Here is a 20,211-nt window from a genome sequence, read left to right on the forward strand (position 1 = left end):
GCAAAATATGCTGTTGGTGTTCTTGAAAACTCGAAAGTGACTTTTCAAAGCAGCGGCGGGGACAGGGGAAGGCGCCCCGTCGGCTCTGGGAAGCGGGGAGCTCGTAAAAAGCCCCTTGAAACCGATTCTCCGTCGCAAAAGCGCACATATTTAATTTCGAGGGACGTGCAGAGACAAGCGGTTACATTCTGTTGTGGTGGGAGTGTCATGGAAAGGCCAAGAAAAGAACGGGAGGAAAACAGAGCTCAAGGCGAGATGGAGATCATCAATAATTCACTTTCGCCGAAAAAGTGGCAGGGGGAGAAGACGTGGAAGTAGCGCGGCGGGATGAGAAACGAGAAGAAATTGAAGACATTGAAAGATGGGAGATGGACTCAGCCAGATGAAAGGTGAGGGCAGGCTAGCGTCTGATTGGCTCACCACAAAGGAAGGGGCGGGGCTGCCCAGGCAACCAACAACCACTGGCACTCACATTCACACCTACGGGCAATTTAACCTCGCACGCATGAAAGGCACGCGGGCACGGGGGGAACAGCGCCAACGCCACACAGGCAGGGCCGGGATTCGAACCCCGGTCCTCAGAACTGTGAGGCAGACGCGCTAACCAGTTATATTCATATTTGTTATAATATATTATCATGTTTGCAAATTATTATGAAAAAACTGCTATGAATAACTTACTATAAATAATAAAAACATCCTTGTCCTCACAATCATAATCATTGTTCTAATTTATAACAAAAATAAAGACCAGAGTGGTAATAAAAATTGTTGTTAGTGTTGTTGGAGTTTTTTTTTTTTTTTTTTTTTTTTTTGTTCCTGTAAAAAGTGTTCATTTAAAACCAACATGAGTCAGGATAATAGAGCTTTATAAATACAATTTATTTGTTTTCACAGACGCATTACAAGACAAAATTGAAAAACATTCAAAGGTAGCGTTAAAAAAATATGAAGAGCCATTCGAGAACAAAAAGGTCCTCGTCCTTCAATATCATACAATGAGGCTTCCTCTTGTCTTTTTCCGTAATAGTGTGAAAACACTTCCTTTCAATGAAGTTGTCACCACCTGCTCGGAAAGAGTCCTACAAAAAAGCGCGACCCCCGAACGCCGCGTGGACCGACAGCAGGGAGTAGACGACCGCCGCTGACGGAGCGCGGGGGCCGGAACGTTGAGCGGACCTGGCCGAGGGGGGCCGGGTGAAGATGTACGGGTGCTCCTGCGACACACACACACACAAAAAAACTCTCCGTCAAATCGGCGAACGCTCTCTTCTCGGAGCTAGCGTGAACGCACCGCGCCGGCTGATCACGATGATCACTGGTTTGATTTCAGTCCATCTGATAGGACGGGAAACATTTGTTTCATCTCGACGTCGGCACTAGAAGCCAATTGAGTTTGAACCATATCGGACACAAGATACTCCGATTTTCAGAATTCTCTCATTTTCAACTCGTCTTCGTCAAAGGAAGCACAAGCGGCGGGCCGTGCGTTCGCTAGCCGGGCCTTTAGTGGCCACTGACCAGGCGAAAGCCTCCTCGAAACCAAAACACAAAAAACAGAAATACTATCCAAAAAGGAAATATAACAGGGCACTCAATCAACATTCATCTAAAAACAAAGCAAAGGTAATCCCTCATACTAATTATTGAATGTAACAATTACTGCGCAGATCGCTACGGACCAGTTTTGCTAGTCAAAACAAATGCTGACGTCATTGAGGACGAACTGGAATCTGATAGGTTAAAGAAGCTGCCCCTTTGCTAATGTCGTTTAAAGTGGAAATAAGTCTTCGAAATCATGAAAACTCAAGCTCGTCTCTGCCCTCGAGTGCCGGGGGCGTGTCCGCCGATGACGCTGGCGCCGCGCCCCACTCCGGGCTCACATTTACTGCTGACGACGAGGCGCTCTAAAGCGGCTTCGGAGTACATTTGACACAAGATGCTGGAGGTTTAAGCCTACGATGTTCAACGAGTGCCCCCTCGCAAGATATCTGAAGTTGTTAGTGGCAGTAGCTCCATGAGGCGCGGGTGCGTTTTTCGCAAAATGTACCCGAATTCCTTCACTCCGCCTACGTACGGCAAAGCGCTATTCGTCACGATTTTGCTCCAAATCCGATGCCCCGAAGCTCACCGTGGGTGGACAGACGAGAGCGATGGGGTCTGAAAAACTGCCCACCACCGTCTTTCCTCCCTCAGGCTGAAACTGTGCACACAGAAATAGAGTGATGCTTTTCTTTCTTTTAACAAAAAAAAAAAAATGTGAATAGTAAAGCAAATGAATAGTCGCAGTTGACCATGTTGTTCCACAGGCCCTTGGCCAGCTCCTCGTGGCCTTTGATGGTGAAGTGGAAGCAGTCATGAGTGAAGTAGCTCATGTCGATCTTGCCGCTCTGCTCGGAGAGACGACACATAGCCAATGAGAGAGGAGAAACGCGGTGTCGTGGCGTCGCCGCCGTCGTCGTGGATTACGGGGAGGCGAGGAGGGTCGGCTCGCTTCAAGAACGGCTGCAGCACCACCGCAAAGTCGTCCCTGAAGAAGCGATCGGCAAGTAGCAACGCCTCCAATCTTCTCTGTGGAAGGAACGCGAGCCACAAGCGACGGTCGGTTTCACTTAGCGACGCAAGGTTTGGTAGGCTTGCCCGGAAATACACAGGAAGTCTGCCATTTTGGTTTCAAGCGGTCTTATTGCGGTCATTTCGGCCATTTCTTCGTCTAAAGAAATGAAATTCACTTCAAAACAGCGACGCCTGGTGGCAGACTAGCACAATGAACAGTATAGCGTGGAAGAGTCTTTCTTAGAGCGTTGGTTGCGGTTGTACCTGAAATTCCAGATTGATTTCCACCAGCTCACGCAGCTCAGCAGAACGACTCACGGGTTCGATCAGACACGAGCAGAAGGAGCTGAAGTACATTCAAGTCTGGTTGAGGAGAAAGCCACGTCGTCGGATTGCATTTGTGCTGTTTTGCGACGCAGCTCACCGCTGGAGAAGGCAGCCCGGCGTGGGCTTGTGCACCTCCCTCAGCGTCTGCATGGGAAGGATCTGCACCACGTTAACGATCATGCGGGGGACCTGGGGAGCCGTGAAGACCCTTTAACGTTCCTCACGCCTTTTGCTTCGTTGACTGCATAATTCTTTCAACCGACATCGCTTCTTGCCTTTCGAATAAAATCATCCGCTTTTATTTCGGAACCCGTCAAGTTTCCGTTTGCTGTAAAAGCAGCAGTTTGGTCAATCGAGAAGAATGCTTCAACAAACGGGCTCGAACCCGTTTAGTGCCGCTCCCGGTGGATGGTTACTGTCAAACTAAACATCTAACAATGAGAATGACATACGGAGCATAGCTTTGCCTCAGGAAAGTCCGCTTAGCTTAATGCTAACAAACGAGGCAAAACGGGAGGACGTAAATGGGCAGCATGGAACCGCGAGGGTTCAAATACCAGCGGCAAACCAAAACAATAAGCCATTGATCTTTCATTGACCTCGTTCATGAGCATTTCCAAGGAGACCGTCATGTAGTGAACGAAGTTCTCGGCGGAGAAGAGAGCCTGTCGGGAAAAACAAAAGGAGACTCGGCACAAATCAACGAACGACTCGGAGGGAATAATTACATTGATCATTTTGGATGATTAGATTAGCGAGATCAAATACAGTCAAAGATGGACAGAATGATACAATTAGAGAGAGAGACACGCGCACACACACACACACACACACATATACGCGCACACCTTGTCTTTGCAATAGTCGCAGATGTCGTTCATGCCCATGAGAATGGTCAGAAGCTTCCAGTCCTTCTCGAAGTTCAAACCCTGGCGGAAGGAAAGCGCGTCGCACAATAGCAAGTCCCAATACTTTTCAGAACATCCAAATTGTTTGGTCCTTGTGGTGGCCCAATACTTTTGACCACCGTATCCAGTTTTACTCTGAAGTCCATTGTTTCGTACCTCATAAACTCTGAGGGTGTCAATCAGATGTCGCGTCTGGCCGGGAAGATTGCTGGCAAAAAAGAAAAATGAATAAATGAGTGTGTAGTGAGTTTCCATGGAAACAGTAACAGTGTCAACGTTGGGGAAGAGGACGGCTCATACAAGGTGTTTTGTCCCGTCACGGCCAGGTTGAGGCCCGTTTGCCCCAGGTGGGCCTCCATGCCGTGAAGCGTCTTCCCCTGGGCGGCGCCCAACAGGTTGGGATTGAAAAGTTTGATGATGTCTGACACACACGCACGCGTACAGGAAGTGAGCGCTTACGAGGCGGCGAGACACCAGCCGGCGGTGACCGAAGAAACCTACTGGGCAAAGTAATGACGTCCTCATACGAGCCGAACCCGCCGATGCTACCAGACGACATTAACAGACATTTTCATCACTCGCTGGACACTTAATAATTTCAAGACACCTCAGCCATTTGTGGGGAAATACTTTTAAAGTACACAAATAACCTGTGTAAAAAAAAAAAGTGCATTTGAACAAATAAAAGACAATTATATCCATTTAAAGAAAATATGCTGGCTCCTTTTAATGTTGACTGTGATTGTCATTTGGCGACAATAAAGAATATTATAATACACATCGAGTGGTGGGAAACGCCACGGGCATGGGCTAACATGTTGCCGTGTGAATATTTGAACACAAACTGCGCAGCAACATGTAAACACACAACAGTACTCACACCGTCATAAATTCTTTATCCTCTGCGAAGAACAGCTAATATTAGTGCCGTACTGACGGGCTGAGAGAAGCCAGGATGTTTCCACAAACAGTATTTCTGTCTATCTTATACCGCCCCCAGGTGGCCAAGGCGGGCACACCAGAAGGAGCAGCACGATGGCCATTTCATTGATACAAAGTGTGGCAAAAACTGTTGATTTCTATTGAATTATGTTATTACTGTACATTTTTGTCAAGGTGTGCATTCATTCGAGTGACACGATCATGCCTCACCTCCAGGAAACGTGGCGGAACTCGATGGGAATGCCCAGGACGGTGGTGGCGTTGGCGCCGATGGCCGTCTGCACGAAGCGGACGCACGCACACGCACACACACAAAACATGCAGGTGCACCTAACGAAAAGTCCAGTGAGTGCACAACAAACAGGAACTGGTCCAAAGCGGCACCTACTGTGAGAGAATCACCCAGGGCGGCAACAACTTTGATATCGCCAGCCTTCACCAACTCCACTACGAGGGAAGATGAACATGAGAGGAAGAACAGCCAATGTGTGTGTGTGTGTGACTGCCAGTGACAGACCTGAGGAAGGGGCAGAAGGTGAGGGCTTCATATCAGGACACTTGAAGGCTGGATGCTTGAAGCCAACTGGACGAGTTTTCTCTGGGATCTCCTGAAGAGAGACGCAGTAATTGTTTCCGCGTCATTGTGTGATCTTGTGTGACATGACGACAATAACAACTCAAGACCTGAAAAGCTCTCATCCAGGCCTTTAATATGAGGTATGACTCCATGTGGTTTGGTGCCGTGAGATCATTTGGATGGGAACTAGCGCTCCCCGAAGGCCAAAGTTAGTCATAGCAAGCAAAATTGGAGATCGAGTGGCGCTGTGAGAGACGAGTTTAATTCGTTCCGTGACCATTATGCAAAACACTCAAGTCATCATTCCCCCCTGAAATGAATGGAAATGCAATTAATCCTAATTAAAGAAAGTAGCACTCTATAAAGTGGACCCTTGTATATTCCTGGTTCAGCACAGCGGATTCACCATTTCTAATTTTTCTAATCGATGCATGTTTATCCGAAGCATTTCGGAAATTGTGTGTAAAAGTGTTCAACAGATGAACAGATTCATAACTTTTTATTACTCAAAGAAATAACATGCCCGAACTTCTCTGCAACTCTCAGTTAACATTGGCGTAACATATCCTGTCAAAAGTCAAACCGTCAAAATAAAAGCATGCAATATGATATATAATCATATATAACAATTATCCATCCATCCATCCATCCATTTTCTGAGCCGCTTCTCCTCACTAGGGTCGCGGGCGTGCCGGAGCCTATCCCAGCTGTCATCGGGCAGGAGGCGGGGTACACCCTGAACTGGTTGCCAGCCAATCGCAGGGCACATATAAACAAACAACCAGTCGCACTCACAGTCACACCTACGGGCAATTTAGAGTCTCCAATTCATGCATGTTTTTGGGATGTGGGAGGAAACCGGAGTGCCCGGAGAAAACCCACGCAGGCACGGGGAGAACATGCAAACTCCACACAGGCGGGGACGGGGATTGAACCCCGCACCTCAGAACTGTGAGGCTGACGCTTTAACCAGTCGGCCACCGTGCCGCCTATAACAATTATAAAAATAATATAATACTACATAACCGTTTCAGCACGCTTTTTTTTTGGGGTGGGGGGGCCACATGATGGCTTACTTAACAATCACACTCAATAAAGAAGCACAAAATAGTTTGAGTGCGACTGCGAAATAAGCCACCATAGAGCCAAAGAAAATGTGGCGAAACTGTTATTATACTGGGACGCTTTTATTTCAGAAGCTTGACTTTTGACAGAATGTTACACCAATGTTGCCCCAACTCGTGTTGCCGAGCAAACCGGGAGGCTTGTTATTGCCTTGACTTTTTATTCAAAGCTTGCACTGAGAATACTCCTTGCAGTCTGTTGAACACTTTACACTAGACGACAGAAAATAGAGTTAAGCGCGCCAGCTGTTTAATGAATATGAGAAACACTATAGAACTCAAGATAGAACTCCGAACGTGGCTTTCTTCTTCTCTTCCCGCCATGCTGTATACGCCATCAAGCCTTCAGTAAAAGTCTGAGCGTTGTTAAATGTTCCATTCATCCACATTAGTCATTTATTTTTATTTACATATACTTAGCTGCAGTTAGTCTCTATAAAATAATTTTTTGTCATTATTAGTGAATTGGATTTACATTTCCTAATGAGAAATATTGCTTTGGATTTTGTATGATTTCTACAAGTTGTATTAGGTTTTACATATTTTTTAAATTCTTTTACAATTATTCAAGACCTTTAAGCAATTTAAGCAATTTGACCCATAACAAGGTTAAAAGCCTTCCACAAAACACAATTGTGGCAAACAAAGCACTCTTACCAGGGATCCTCACACCGTTGTGCTCATGCCCAAAATACACATTTTAAAAAATAAAACAATACCTTATTGAGGGCCTCCTTGCTGTAGTGCCGTATTCCCTCTTCATATTTCCGCCACCAGTTGTCACCTTAAAAATAAAAGATGAGCAAACTGCCAACTTAAAAAATATGGTTGGCGCTGCAAAACAACAACACACAGGGTTCCAGCACTTTACCTTTGACACAGCGTGACACCAGCACACACGTTGCCACGGCGACGCAAAGCCACCCCATAGTAGTAGTGGTGGTGTGCAACGGGGCAAGTCAGTCAGTGGGGCACCTCTGCAGCCAGTCACTTTAGCACTTTCAGCACTTTAGCGCCACGGCACCACCCACAAGGGATGACTGACAGACGGTCCGGTCCAATGCGGAGGGCTTTTTTGGTTTGTTTGTTTTTTAAAACAACAACATTGTTTTACAACTTCCAAGTACGTTAAAACTAATCCTTTAAATTGAAGTGAAAAAAAAATGCTAATAATTCAGAAGATTTTTATTATGGTTGGAATTATTTATTGCTTTTTTTTCAGTTTTATGGACTATTATTTGAGCATATAATGACATTTTTTTTTTTTTTAGATGGTGAACTTTTGCATTTAGCTGTAATCAGAATTGAGAAAAAAAATCATGAAATATTTCACTGCGTGTACTAAATTTACAAAATGCGTTTCACTTTGACTTACTAAAATAATCAATTGCTCACTTCAGTCAGGCGAGTTTCCTACAGCTCTTAAAGTAGCTGCCATTAAGCCTTTGCTAAAAAATAGAACACTGGACGCTACCATGTTAGCAAGCTATAGATTCATCTCAAATCTCCCTTTCATAGCCAAGATTGGTGAGAAAGTTATTTTTAATCAACTCGGCAATTTCTTGAACTTAAATTGACTTTTTGACAAATTTCAAATCAGGGTTCAGAACCCATCAGAGTACAGAATCTGCTCTTATCAAAGTGCTAAATGATATAAGGTTGACTACTGACTCATGAAAGGTGTCTGGTCTTGTTGGACCTCAGTGCGGCTTTTGATACAGTCGATCATAATAGACTGCTGAACAGGTTGGAAAAGTGGGTAGGACTAAATGGAACAGTCCTTAAATGGATCAGGTCCTACCTGGAGGAAAGGAGTTATTTCGTAATCATTGGAAGTGTTCAATCTCATCGAATGGCAATGACCTATGGGGTCCCTCAAGGGTCAGTTCTTGGACCCCTCCTGTTCAGCCTGTATATGCTACCCTTGGGTCAAATTCTTCCAAACTTTAATTTTGACTATCATAGCTATGCACATGACACACAGTTATATCAAGCAGTGTCTCCAGATGACTACAGTTAAATTGCTTTTATCTCAAGTAGACTTGACTATTGTAATGGTCTTCTGACTGGACTCTCTAAAAAGAGCATTAAACAGCTGCAGCTCATTCAGAATGCTGCGGCTCGGGTTCTGACCAGAACAAAGAGGTCAGAGCATTTCTAATTCTAAAGTCTTTACACTGGCTTCCAGTGAGCTTTAGAATATATTTTAAAGTTCTGCTACTGGTCTATAAATCACTAAACGGTTTAGGTCTTGCTGCGATTGGCTGGCAACCAGTTCAGGGTGTACCCCGCCTCCTGCCCGATGACAGCTGGGATAGGCTCCAGCACGCCCGCGACCCTAGTGAGGAGAAGCAGCTCAGAAAATGGATGGATGGATGGTTTAGGTCTTGAATACATGAATGAAATGCTAATGGGATATAAACCCAGTAGGGCTCTGAGATCGACAGACTCAGGTCAAATAGTGGAGCACAGAGCCCAAAGCAAACATGGTAAAGCAGCATTTAGCTATTATGCTGCACACAAATGGAATAAGTTGCCAACAGAAGTGACGTCAGGCCAAGTGTGCATGTTTTGAAGTCCAGGTTAAAAACTCTTCTTTTTTCCCCATGCGTTTTAGAGCATTTCCACTTTTAAATTATATTTCTTGCACTGCACGCGGTTTTAAGTGTATTTTTTTTCTCGTTTTAAATGTTTAGAAGCTGTTTTTTACCTTTACCTTGTGTATTAAATACGCTATATAAATACATTTGCTTTGCTCACTAATTAGTGAAATGAATTAAGCTTTCCACAACATTCTAATTTTTTGGGTTGCAACTGTAAATAAAGACAAGAATTTATTCTATCCTCTTCCAGGACCTTAAGCGTGATTTTAAAGGAAAAATAATTCATACCATTAATCTTTAATATTCACCTAATTTTTATTATTTATAAACTTAACAAAGACGTTAAAAATGACCACTGCTCATTTGCATTTTTTTTTTAATGTGACGATGTCATGCATGTGGAAAGAAAAAAAAAACAACGTGAAATTTGTTTTGGTTGAACAAGTTTCTTGACGGTTCCAGTGGTACGGAAAGCAAATAATAAAAAAAATCAACAAACAATATGAGCAATTAAAGTCAAATAATGAGGCAAAAAAAAAAATCTGGAATATCTCAGTCCAGCTGTTGCATAAATTAAGGTTTGTTTAGCATTACACTTTCTGGAACTACTTAATGTCTATTGAAAAATGTGTCTGAAAATGGGGGAGAGGGGGGGGGGAAACCATGGAAAAACCTTTCTTCCCAATGAATTTGAAAATAGAAGAGTGTTATTATTTTCTTTGATCATTTGGAGTCCAGAGCGTCTTTCTCTCCCGAGTCGCAGGAGTCCCACATCTGTGTTCTCCAATGAAGAAACTGCACAGACCGGCAGCCATTTTGAGTCTTCCAAAGCGAGCCCGAGCGCGGTCGCGTCGAGCCAGCAGGCCCGAGCTACTCGGTCCAGAGAGCGCTCGTCCGATTCCTCCTGTTCTCATTGCTGCTCCTCTTCCTCGGCTGGGGCTTGCGGTTGCTCCTGCGGGGTTTCGGCGGCGGCGGCCGGGGCCGGGGCCGGGGGTGGAGCGGGGGGAGGCGGCGGCATCATGATCTGGTGCTGGCGCTGACGGTAGGCGATGACGGTGCCGAGTAGCAGGGCGATGACCGTCATGAGGTAGAGGTCCCACTCGGGGCCCAGGACCTGGTCCAGGTCCACCTGAGAGACCAGCTCCCTCAGCTGACGACACAGGACACAAATCACGTTATACTGGTTAGCACAGTCTTGACACATGGACGGCTGCTGCTATGGAATATTTTTAGAATCGAATATTCGACCAATTGTGCCAATCATGATTGGAATAATCGTATTAAAAATGTTTTTTTCCATTGTTAAACACAATAACGTGTTAGGTGCAGGTCTTATTTTTGTCCACTTGGAGTCGCCATCCTCACATTATGCAGTAGTATCTGTGACTTTCAATGAGTTTGGCTTTAAAAGGGGAGAATGAGTGTTGAGTGAGCTCGCTGTTATTCGATATTCACCACTAGTACTTTCATATTTTCCCCCGAATATTTTTACAGAGTGTTTTAGGATTACTAGTATTTTTCCTTTTTTTTTTCTTCTTAATATTTGGGCATTTTTCATCTATTTCCTTCCATTGCCATAGACCTAGTATATGGTATTTCCCCCCCAAAATGCTTTTATGTTTTTGTCCAATAATTTATATTAATTTCAAATATCTGCCATATTTTGGATTTGCTTATGCTATGGCACAAACTAGTTAACTTTGCACCGCTCGCCCCCTTAAAACCTCATGCCGGGACCGTCGTTAACCAAGGAGGGCCTGTACTTCAGCTTAAACTCTTCTGCTTGGTGGAAAGCGGTTGACAGACTAGCTTAAATTCTATGTGGGATCTTACTGAGAAAACAGAGTGACAAGGTGCACAATGAGTACTCACATTGAGGTCCTGCATGTACTGCAGGGCATAGACCAGGCCGAGCTTGCACAGAGCCAGGAAGACCGGCACCTGGGCATCAGGACTGGCTTCTGCCGCCATGTCGTAGAAGCGCTTGGCCAGGTGGATGTCCTGTGCGAGACCAGCGATGTCATCCTCTGCGCCTTGTTGCCAATGTCGACGTCGTACGACAACGCACACGTACCTGTTTGATTCCCAGTCCCTTCTCGTGCATGTAACCCAGGTTGAACATGGCCTGAGCGCTGTTCTGCTGCTCCGAAGCCAGCCGGTAGTGGATGATGGCCGTCTCGTAGTCCACATCGGTGCCGAAGCCGTAAAAGTGGTAGTCGCCCAGTTTGATCCTGGCTACTGTGTAACCTGGTAGGAGAGCTGAAGTGTGATTACAATGCCTGATGGGATATATGGGACGGGATACGTGACCACACCTTGAGCGGCGGCTCTAGTCCAGTGAAGCAGAGCCCGAGGATACGTCTCGTTCTCGTTGAAGACCTTGGCGCCCTCTGCTGGGAGGGGGAAAAAAGGGCGGTCTCAAAAAGAGTGGCAACGACTGAACGCGGTGCGGTGCCAGCGTAATCTGTGCATCATTCGCTAGCGTTGTCCATTTTCAATTAGCGGTGGAAAATACAAAAATGAGTATTTAAGGAGGCAAACATGACAATTATTTTGTTTGTTTGCAACTTGTTCGTGCTCACATGGAAAATACAAAATCCCTTTCAACAGCATCGTTATTTTCTTTCCCCTTTCAAATCATTGTGCAATGATACGTGAGGAACTGTGTGCATGCGTCTCGATTGACATATCGGAGCTCCTAACAAGCTAACAATTCTTTACCAAATCTCCAGGGTTAGGTTTAACAACTTTTTCATTTGAAAATGGAAAGAACAAATGACACGTCGTCCTCCTACTCTGGTCCAGAATGAAGGCCACGTTGCTCTGGGCCACCTCGTAGCCCTGCTCGGACAGCAGCAGGTACTGCACCAGCGCTGCGTCGCCGTCGCCCTCCTTGAAGCTGCCGTACGCACTCAGCAGACGCTCGGACCAGCGGCCGCGCTCGCACATGTTCTTGAACAGCTGTGTACAAAAAAAAAAAAAACATGCACAATCACGCGGAAGGGCGCCCTTTCACAGGGCTGGTTTCATCGCCACTTTGTTCCTTAGCAAGCAGACTTGTAAAATACATAAAGCAAAGTGTACACTGAATTTCAACTTGAGACGGGATCATAAAGTATTTACAAAATATAATAATTGCACTAATAGGAAACCTTGAATTTTGGGGTGAGTCTGGATAATAAATTGCAATAAAATTACAATTAAATGACAACAAAAAATCCAATCTCAGAATTCAAAAGGCAAATGTGTCAAGAACATTAAATCAAATTCAATTACATTAAATTCAAGTTCATTATATTCCAAGTAATTTTTAATTCAAATGAAAGTACATTTTATTAAATTTTAAGTATATTTAATGAAATAAAAATGAAATAACTAATCTAAATTCAAATTTAAGTAAACATAATTAGTTAAATAATGAAATAAACATTTTTAAATTAAATAAAATTGCAACTTTACGTAGAGCATTGTTTTATTCCTTTATAATTTAACCAGTTAGCACAAAGGCAACAAATATTTTGCCCAATTTTGTTAACATTGAGAACTTCTTAGTGAAGAATGGCTGAATTTGGATTAAAATGCCTAAGGAAATTGCTTTAGCCTTATTTTGTTGTAATATTTCAAGTTATTCCATCTTAAAATGCTGTGAAGAGATGTACCTTTTTTTTTTTTTTTTCCTAAAAGCATACGAGTGTAAAGCGTTTTCTAATGATGGAAGCAAATGCGTCGTCAGCTTTGCGCCTCACCTCCACGGCCGTGTGACACGAGCGCATGACGCCGGTGCCGGTGGCGTGCATCTGCGCCAGGTTGTAGAAGGCCAGGATGTGGCCCGCCTGCGAGGCCAGGTTGAAGAACTTCAGCGCCTGCTTGTAGTCGCGCTTCACGCCCATGCCATCTGGAGCGCACACATACGGAAGGCCTCAGAAGCCTGTGCTTGACAGACGCATAACCAAATAGAAAACAAGAGGCGCCGTGACTCACTGTAGTACATGGTGCCCAGCTGCAGCTGCCCGTCCACCCAGCCCTGCTCGGCTGCCTTCTGGAAGTACTTCAGCGCCAGCTCGTAGTTCTGAAACGCACGTACGGCTCGTGTCTAGGCTCTCATTGGATTGTGCGCTTGTATTCATCAGGGTATATAACGCCATTTACCACGGAGACGCCTCTCCCATACAAGTACGCCATCCCGAGGCCGCTCTGGCCCACTGGGTTTCCCTGTGTGGGACGGTAAAAAAAATAAAGTCGACATATCGTCGCTGTCGGGCAGAACCCACACGTGTCCAGTATCGCTACGTTTCAGGAAATTAAACTAAACAAAAAAAATGCCCTTAAACGCAGCATCATTCAAGTTGAAAGTTTCAATCTTGAGGCGACACGATGCCGCACGGCTCCCGCAGTGAGGGAAGAGGCGGAGTCTTACAAAACTTCTCAAGACAGTTGAGCGCTCAAGAGAGTTAATAGATTTGTTCTCAAGTCGGGGTTAGGGTTTGCAAAGTCAAATGGCTGACCAGGTCTGAAGCCTTCTTAAAGTATTTCAGGGCCGTCTCGTTGTTCTGAGGCAGGAACTCGCTGCCTTCACTGTACATCTAAGAGACAAAAAGAAAAAGAAAAAAAATCCCAATCAATAGAAAAGGTAGCACCGGAGGTAGTAGTTCCACACCAGTCCAGTGGGTGGCAGTAATTCACTTACCTTGCCCAGAAAAGCCATGGCATGTGTATTTCCTGCATCGGCGGCCTGGTTGAAATAGTCATACGCCCTCTGTTGGACACGAAGCGTCAGATGATTCAGAATGATGGAATATGAGGAAGTACTTGAAAACGATGATCTCTTGGGGAGGTGGTACCTGGTGATTCTGTTCTACGCCACGTCCTCCGTGCAGGTGAAGCTGGCCCAGTCCCACCTGACCGGGACAACGAGGGTGAGGGTCTCAAAGTAGGCTTTTCAAGTCTCAGGTAGGGTTTAAAATGAGGGTTTCAAGCATGACTCGGGCTTTGAAATTACAGCTCAAACCAGAGTTAGGGTCTCAAATTAAGAGTTTCAAGCCCGAATTAGCACTTTGAGATGAGGTTTCTAATAAGGGTTTGACGTTGAGGTTTCAAAAATCAGAGTTAGGGTTTCAAGTCAGGGTACGCTAGAAGAGTTTCCATTTGTACCTGCGCTTGCACGTCCCCTTTCTCGGCAAGGAACTGGTAGTACTGGATCAGGTCCTCCTCCAGCATGCCGCTGGTGGATCCCGGGTTCTCCAGCTCGTCCAGCAGTCGGATTTTCTGCACGGCCGAGCCCCCCGTCAGCGACATGTCGCTGGCCACTAAGAGAGAAAAAGCGTCACGATCCGGTTGAAGACGGCATGAGAGTCCACGACGGGGGCGCGTCCTCACCCTGATTGGCCACCAGCTTGTAGTGCGTCAGCGCAGACTCGCAGCTTTGGGGAACCCCCACGCCGCCCCAGTATCTGTAGCCCTGAAATAGCAAACAACAGAAATATACATTTGCTAGATTTTAATGCACTTCTTGCTTCAGTCACAGTTGGGAAAATTCACCAGAATCATATGAGCGATCAGGTTTCCGCCCAGGGCGCCAAAGGTGTAGTAGACCAAAGCCTGCAACGACACAAGGGGCACTTCAAATGTACGAATAGTCCACTAACGACTAAGCTACCTTGTTTCAAAATGAAAATACATCCATATATGTTTACAGAAAATAAAATACCTTACAAATGGAAAATTGTCTGCAAACTATATAAAAGAAAAAACTATTATATTCCCCCCAAAAAATACAATTAAAAAAATGAAACAATGAATAAATTGGATACAATTAAAATACAATAAAAAAATACAAAAATATTTATTAAATTTCTCTAATAATTTTTTTTTATTTTAAATAAAAAATAACTACAAAATGATCATTTCAAAAATAAAATTACAAATAATTGTACCAATAAATAAAGGCTGCAGTAAGAACACTAAAGGAATTAAAATAAAAATACATTCTAACGAAGAAATATATAAGATATATATTTCAACTAAATAAAATAAATAATTTTATTTTTTTTAAAATACCAAATGACCCAACAGGATAAGATCTATAGAAAATGAATGGATGGATTCAAAACAGAGGGATTTATAATAACAATAGTGGTGAGTGTGTTAGTACAACCACAATGAATTTTAAAAAAATATATTAAATAAAGTGTAACTAAATAAACACATGCACACTCACCTTGGCTTGACTGGAGTTCACCCCGAGTCCTGCAGCATACAGAAATCCAAGCGCCTGTGGGGAAATAAACATGCAGAGCAATGTGAAGTCAATCATTGAGACACAGAACAACAAGTTTTGCTTTGACTTAAATGTTTCATTCGTTCAAGCATAATAAAAAGTTTTATGAAGTGTAATTCTGTGTGGTGTTCCTTTAAATGGCGTGGCCTCGAGAGCGCCTCGTAGCGCTCCTCTTGCTCCCTTTGTCCTGCACGGCAAGCTCCGCCAGCGGAGACTGACGAAGGCTTACGGTGATATTGGATTCAATGTGATTATTTTATTTCTTGCTTGGCGGGGAGAAATTAAAACACCAACTATATTAGAGGGTCCATTATGAGTGCGAACTTAAGGGACCGAATAAAAGGGGTCAGGTGCTTCTGTTGTGCATCTTGTTTGTCTATTGCTGGACCGCAAGTCTATAACAAAAGCTGAGTGAAAAGGTTAAAGAGGCACCCTGGCAGTACCGTCTGTGCTTTGGGGGAGCCCTCCACGGCGAGCTTCTCAAACATGTCCCTGGCCCGGCTGATGTTCTGACTCATGTAGTCTCCAAACAACATGGCGTACGCCACCTTCTCCATGGCCCGCTGGTGGCCTCCCTCGGCCACCTTCAGCAACTTTTCGTACAGCCTGGACGAGCGGGGTAGAAGTCAACTTGGGCAAATAAAACAACAACGAAAAAGAGGTGCCACTGGAATAAAGCACAGCAGCTAAAAAGCAGCCCGTTTCATCATCTGGAGAAGCCAACTGATTTCAGAGCTCAAAAGTGACTTTCGAAGCAAGATGACCACAAAGCGGAGGAGAGAGGCACTCACGCTTTCCTCTGGCTCCTCCTGGTGGTGCCATTGAGCATGTGCAGGAAGGTCTGGTATTCGTCCTCGGCCTCCTCCGCCTGCAGTCTCAGCTGCGCCTGATGCTCGGCTACGGGAAACACACATCATCAGAGACGCGCATCCAAAAAAACAAAAAACAAAAAAAAACATACCGCTCTCGCTACCGCAGCAGCAAACATCACAGAGGACAATTCCCTCATGCCGGCAACCACTTGGGGGAAATTTTAATTGGAACTTTTCGCACACACCAAAAAAAAAAACACATTCACGCGCAAAAGCTACACCCCAAACACACACCTGCACGCACTTGCACAGAGTCGGCGTTGCGACTTACTCTCGCAGAAGCCCCACTTCTTGTCGTGGTTGTAGTTGTAGGTGGTGGCGCACCACAGTCGTCCGTCCCCTCGGCCGTTGGTGGTGCAGTCCGAGTACTCGTCGCCTTGGAAGAGGAAGGGGAAGACGCACGGCTCCCCGTCGGCCGTGCCGCCGTTCACCACGGGAACTGAAGGGGGCATCGCATCACAGCAACCGTTAATAATCGACAAAGTAAACAGCACACTTCCATAGCGACTCCCACTTCATTTGGATCAACAACTGTGGCACACTTTCACTCAATTAACCCCATTTCCTGAAAAAGTTCTTGCTCGGTGTCGTCCTTGGAACTCCAATCAGATGTATTCATAACATGGCAGCAAATAATCAGAACTGTTGCTATGTCGGAAACTAATTTGAACGCAAACCCCGCCGACAAACCGTCTGTGGTGAGAAAGAATGAGGCACAGGTGCGCGGCGCTTGTCGTTTCTCAAGGGAGTGTCAACCTCGCTAAAGCAGCTGCTTTTGTCCCGAGTCAGCAAAGCAGACCGAACTCATGCGTGCGTGTGATTCAAAGAAATCTGAACCAGTTAGTACCGAGGTACGAGGCGTTTGTGACTTCAATGAACCTCCTTTCATCACATCACTAATACACAACATAAATAATGTTTTGTAACTCACTCAAGTGCAACCAGTATATTCTTTTTAACCCTTGCCTTCTTTAGGTTTGTCCACATGCACATGATGTTCCGGCAGGTCCTCCTTCTCTTCTCCCGGCAGAAGCTCTCCCGGTGGCTTCTCTTCTTCTGGCACATTCCGAGCAGCAGCGGCAGAAGCGGGCGCCGCACTTTTGGAGTTCAAACGGACGTCGTCCTCTTCCGATTCGGGATCGTGGTAGGACTGGAGACGGCAAGGAAAGGTAATTATCATAATTTGCCAAGCAAAGAGACAGGCATGGGTGATGGTAATATTGTAAGTAATGCAGGATGTATTTGTATGCGTGTAATGCGGACGAATTTAAGCACCCCCCTGACATCAAGACCCTGTACGGGAATTCAGAGATGTCTTTTTAAGTACAGTCTACAACTTCCAAGAATAGTTACTGAAAATATGGGCAACGTCCGAGAACTGCGTGTAGTACGCAGTTGTGGCGATGCGCTATAATATTAAATAGTTTTTCAACATTTTGGTTGTCCGGATTTTACGGCCGTGGCTAAGATGGCGCCTGCCACGCTTTAAGAACTTGAGCGCCTTTATTGGCTAGCTACGCCTACATCCCGAAAATACAGGTTACCTTCGATAGTGCACTGGCGTGGCCCCTTTAGAGTGCACACACATCACGCAGAAGAATGTGGAAGAGCAAGGAGGGGGGAATTTTTTTAACATCTTGACTCTGGACCTATGCTTCTCATTGGCATGGCTGCCTTAGAGAGCCTCGTTATCACGGCGTGGAAAAGGCCACCAGTTATGTAGTTGTGTGTAGGCATAAAAAATATGTTAGATGAAGTAGCATCCATTTTTCCAGGTTATTAGATTGGCAGTTGAGCAGGGTGTGGTTTCAGCGCATTCAGGGTACACGCCCACAGCAGTCGAGAACGGAGAGAACGACTTGATTATTATTCAAATTTTTTAAGGATTTGGAAGCCTCGTTTTATTTACTTGGCGATTTAGGGGAAACATTCAAATTTGTCAGGGTTGCTAACAAGACTTCTCAGTGGTGTCAAATACATGAGACGTGCTCAATATATTTTCACTTTACAGGGACTCGGAGGAATCGGTCAAATGTTTAAAGTCGTAACGTAACGCCGTAACGTTTGCCGTTTCGACGTACCTTCAGCTCTGGTCTGTCATTCCCGTCGTCTGGAAAACACCGACAAGTCAAATGAAATATCAGCAGCCCACAGTGTCGCAAGCACGGCAGTTACTCGGAAAAACTGACGAAAAAAAAAAAAGCACGCGTCTTTTTCTCGCACACTTACCGGCTGTGATTGCGCAGGCGAAGGCGACGAGGAGAAAGGTGCCGACGAACGAAGCTCTCGCCATAGCTAGCCGCTAGCTGGAGCTGCTACCGCTCTCCCTGCCGTCCCCGCACATTCAGCAAAAAACAAAGCCAACGCAGCCACTCGGTGTCTGTTCGTAATGGACGACAAGTGCTATCAATGTTGCTGTCAAAGATGCTAACGATGCTAAGCGGAATGCTTCACTATGGCTCAAATGACGTCCGGCTAACTCATTGAGCGCTGTGCAAGTCCTATAAAGACGCAGCAACGTACGACAAAGCTCCGTTTATAAATCGTTTATAACGTACGACGTCGTCGTCATTCCGAACATGTTCGTTTAATAACGACGAGCTAAATCGCCAGCACTGCGCTTACTAGTGCTTGGCTTTTCCGGCTCTCACGATTCCACCAATCAACGCAACGTCACAACTTCCGGTTGTCACATTTCCGACCAATCACTGCACACTTGGTGAGATGGTAGCCAATCAGCGCAGGCCAGTGATTGATAAGCCAATCGGGTAGATACACAGTTCTCGTTGTAGCAGGTGGGCTGGTCCGCCAGACAAAAACACGCTAATTAGTTGGAAATTAAAGAATTGTCTCGTGACGCGACGAGAACTAATGGTTAAATATTTTAATATCCAAGCATTCTCTAAAGCGCTCATCCTCATTAGGGTTGCTGGTGTGCTGGTGCCGTTTGCATTTTGTATAGGTTGGGCCAAATGTTTCTTTACACACGTACGCGAATGTTTTCGCACAGTGTTTTACGACGCTGACTTTACATCAAGTTAAACTGTAACTTCTATCAATCTATCTATGCTTTGCAGACATGCAGGTATAAACAGAAAATAAAATTAAATAATCTGCGAATAATAGTGGGTGACACGTGTGCGCTTCAGCATTTTTTCATGTAGATTGTCAAGCGCCCAGCAGAGGGCGACATTTGCACGTCTCGTTTCATGCTCAGTTGGTCCTAAAAAAAAATTTATCACCTCTTTTCTGGCCTTGTCAGCTCACTACAAAACTGTGGAAGGATGCGGCAAAATGCATCCGTGGTAAAGTCAAGGCAGATTTTTTATTGTTTATTTGCAAAGTAAAACTGTTTAAAAAAAAAAAAAAAAAAAAACATGAAAAAAGTCATACCCCAGGCAACTTTGTCTAAATTTGCACTTTTGTAATGTGTAAGGTCTTGACAAAAACAAAAAAAATTACCAAAACGTTGCTACTTATGCCTTTTATAATCTCTGTGGTATTAAGAACTCAGGGCATTAGTTGCCTTAACGTTGCTTCATAGTGGAGGGCAACAAAATACAACAAATTACTGAGGGGGGGGAAAAAAAAAAAATCCGAAAACTGAAGTGACGTCATCGACGACGGTCATTCAAAATACTTTTATGAACAATTCTGCAGTAATCAAAAAAATGTCTGTAGGGCAATACAGGTAAGAGGTAACCGTGAATAATAAGTCAAGAACAATGAAAGTAGTTTTATCAGCAGTGTTAAGACGGGAGGCAGAAAAGGAGTCTGCAAAATAAGTGCGTCTGAGGAAAGCAAGACAAAGACGGTAGAAAGGAAGGTCGGAGTGGAAAGGTGATGTAAAGCAGGCAGAAAACAAAACAGGTTTAAGCCACATTAGGACGGACGTATTAAAAACAAGTGTGACAAGGATGGAGGGAATGAAGGACAAAAGGCAAAAAAGTAGGTTGAAGGCCAGAAAGGATGGCCGTAAGGATGTACGGATAAAATGGGAAGGTCAAAAAACAAATGGAAGGAAA

At 44.8% G+C, this 20,211-nt stretch overlaps 2 protein-coding genes across 6 annotated transcripts; both read right to left on the bottom strand.

Moving 5' to 3' along the window:
• Positions 1–871: 871 nt before the first annotated feature.
• si:dkey-177p2.18 (phospholipase B1, membrane-associated) lies at positions 872–7,473 on the bottom strand. 4 transcript variants are annotated; one of them, XM_061754848.1, is made up of 16 exons: positions 7,306–7,473; positions 7,154–7,218; positions 5,251–5,341; positions 5,122–5,180; positions 4,944–5,011; positions 4,293–4,336; positions 4,092–4,212; positions 3,948–3,999; positions 3,732–3,812; positions 3,483–3,548; positions 2,981–3,072; positions 2,821–2,902; positions 2,470–2,571; positions 2,295–2,390; positions 2,132–2,203; positions 872–1,217 (listed from the first exon to the last, which is right to left on the bottom strand). In XM_061754848.1, the coding sequence occupies exons 1-16, from the start codon at positions 7,361–7,363 to the stop codon at positions 1,083–1,085; spliced, it is 1,284 nt and encodes a 427-aa protein (XP_061610832.1). In that variant the 5' UTR covers positions 7,364–7,473; the 3' UTR covers positions 872–1,082. The 4 variants fall into 4 exon arrangements, with proteins under 4 accessions (XP_061610832.1, XP_061610830.1, XP_061610833.1 ...); XM_061754846.1 differs by having other exon boundaries at positions 4,092–4,168; positions 4,251–4,336; positions 4,944–5,180; XM_061754847.1 differs by having other exon boundaries at positions 1,116–1,217; positions 2,078–2,203; positions 4,092–4,168; positions 4,251–4,336; positions 4,944–5,180.
• A 1,923-nt stretch (positions 7,474–9,396) lies between these two features.
• On the bottom strand, positions 9,397–18,851 carry sel1l (SEL1L adaptor subunit of SYVN1 ubiquitin ligase). 2 transcript variants are annotated; one of them, XM_061754531.1, is made up of 21 exons: positions 18,416–18,851; positions 18,268–18,296; positions 17,153–17,336; positions 16,458–16,625; positions 16,106–16,211; positions 15,758–15,920; positions 15,255–15,308; positions 14,576–14,635; positions 14,414–14,495; positions 14,189–14,343; positions 13,879–13,935; positions 13,725–13,793; positions 13,543–13,620; positions 13,187–13,249; positions 13,019–13,106; positions 12,784–12,932; positions 11,833–11,998; positions 11,353–11,427; positions 11,112–11,284; positions 10,910–11,038; positions 9,397–10,187 (listed from the first exon to the last, which is right to left on the bottom strand). In XM_061754531.1, the coding sequence occupies exons 1-21, from the start codon at positions 18,477–18,479 to the stop codon at positions 9,948–9,950; spliced, it is 2,352 nt and encodes a 783-aa protein (XP_061610515.1). In that variant the 5' UTR covers positions 18,480–18,851; the 3' UTR covers positions 9,397–9,947. The 2 variants fall into 2 exon arrangements, with proteins under 2 accessions (XP_061610515.1, XP_061610514.1); XM_061754530.1 differs by having other exon boundaries at positions 11,353–11,430.
• Positions 18,852–20,211: the final 1,360 nt, after the last annotated feature.

Source organism: Phyllopteryx taeniolatus, chromosome 18 (genome assembly GCF_024500385.1).
Source record: "Phyllopteryx taeniolatus isolate TA_2022b chromosome 18, UOR_Ptae_1.2, whole genome shotgun sequence".
NCBI classification, from domain to species: Eukaryota; Metazoa; Chordata; class Actinopteri; order Syngnathiformes; family Syngnathidae; genus Phyllopteryx; species Phyllopteryx taeniolatus.

Excerpts from the sequence above, each read along its gene's own strand:
- si:dkey-177p2.18 (XM_061754846.1), bottom strand. The coding sequence starts at position 7,363 with ATGGGGTGGCTTTGCGTCGCCGTGGCAACGTGTGTGCTGGTGTCACGC. Across the intron at positions 4,000-4,091 it reads GTGACGGGACAAAACACCTT|CAATCTTCCCGGCCAGACGC; the intron begins GTATGAGCCGTC and ends CTTTTTTGCCAG. Across the intron at positions 3,549-3,731 it reads GCGACTATTGCAAAGACAAG|GCTCTCTTCTCCGCCGAGAA; the intron begins GTGTGCGCGTAT and ends TTTTCCCGACAG.
- sel1l (XM_061754530.1), bottom strand. The coding sequence starts at position 18,479 with ATGGCGAGAGCTTCGTTCGTCGGCACCTTTCTCCTCGTCGCCTTCGCC. Across the intron at positions 17,337-18,267 it reads ATGACAGACCAGAGCTGAAG|TCCTACCACGATCCCGAATC; the intron begins GTACGTCGAAAC and ends TGCCGTCTCCAG. Across the intron at positions 15,921-16,105 it reads AGGAGGAGCCAGAGGAAAGC|GCTGTACGAAAAGTTGCTGA; the intron begins GTGAGTGCCTCT and ends CCGCTCGTCCAG.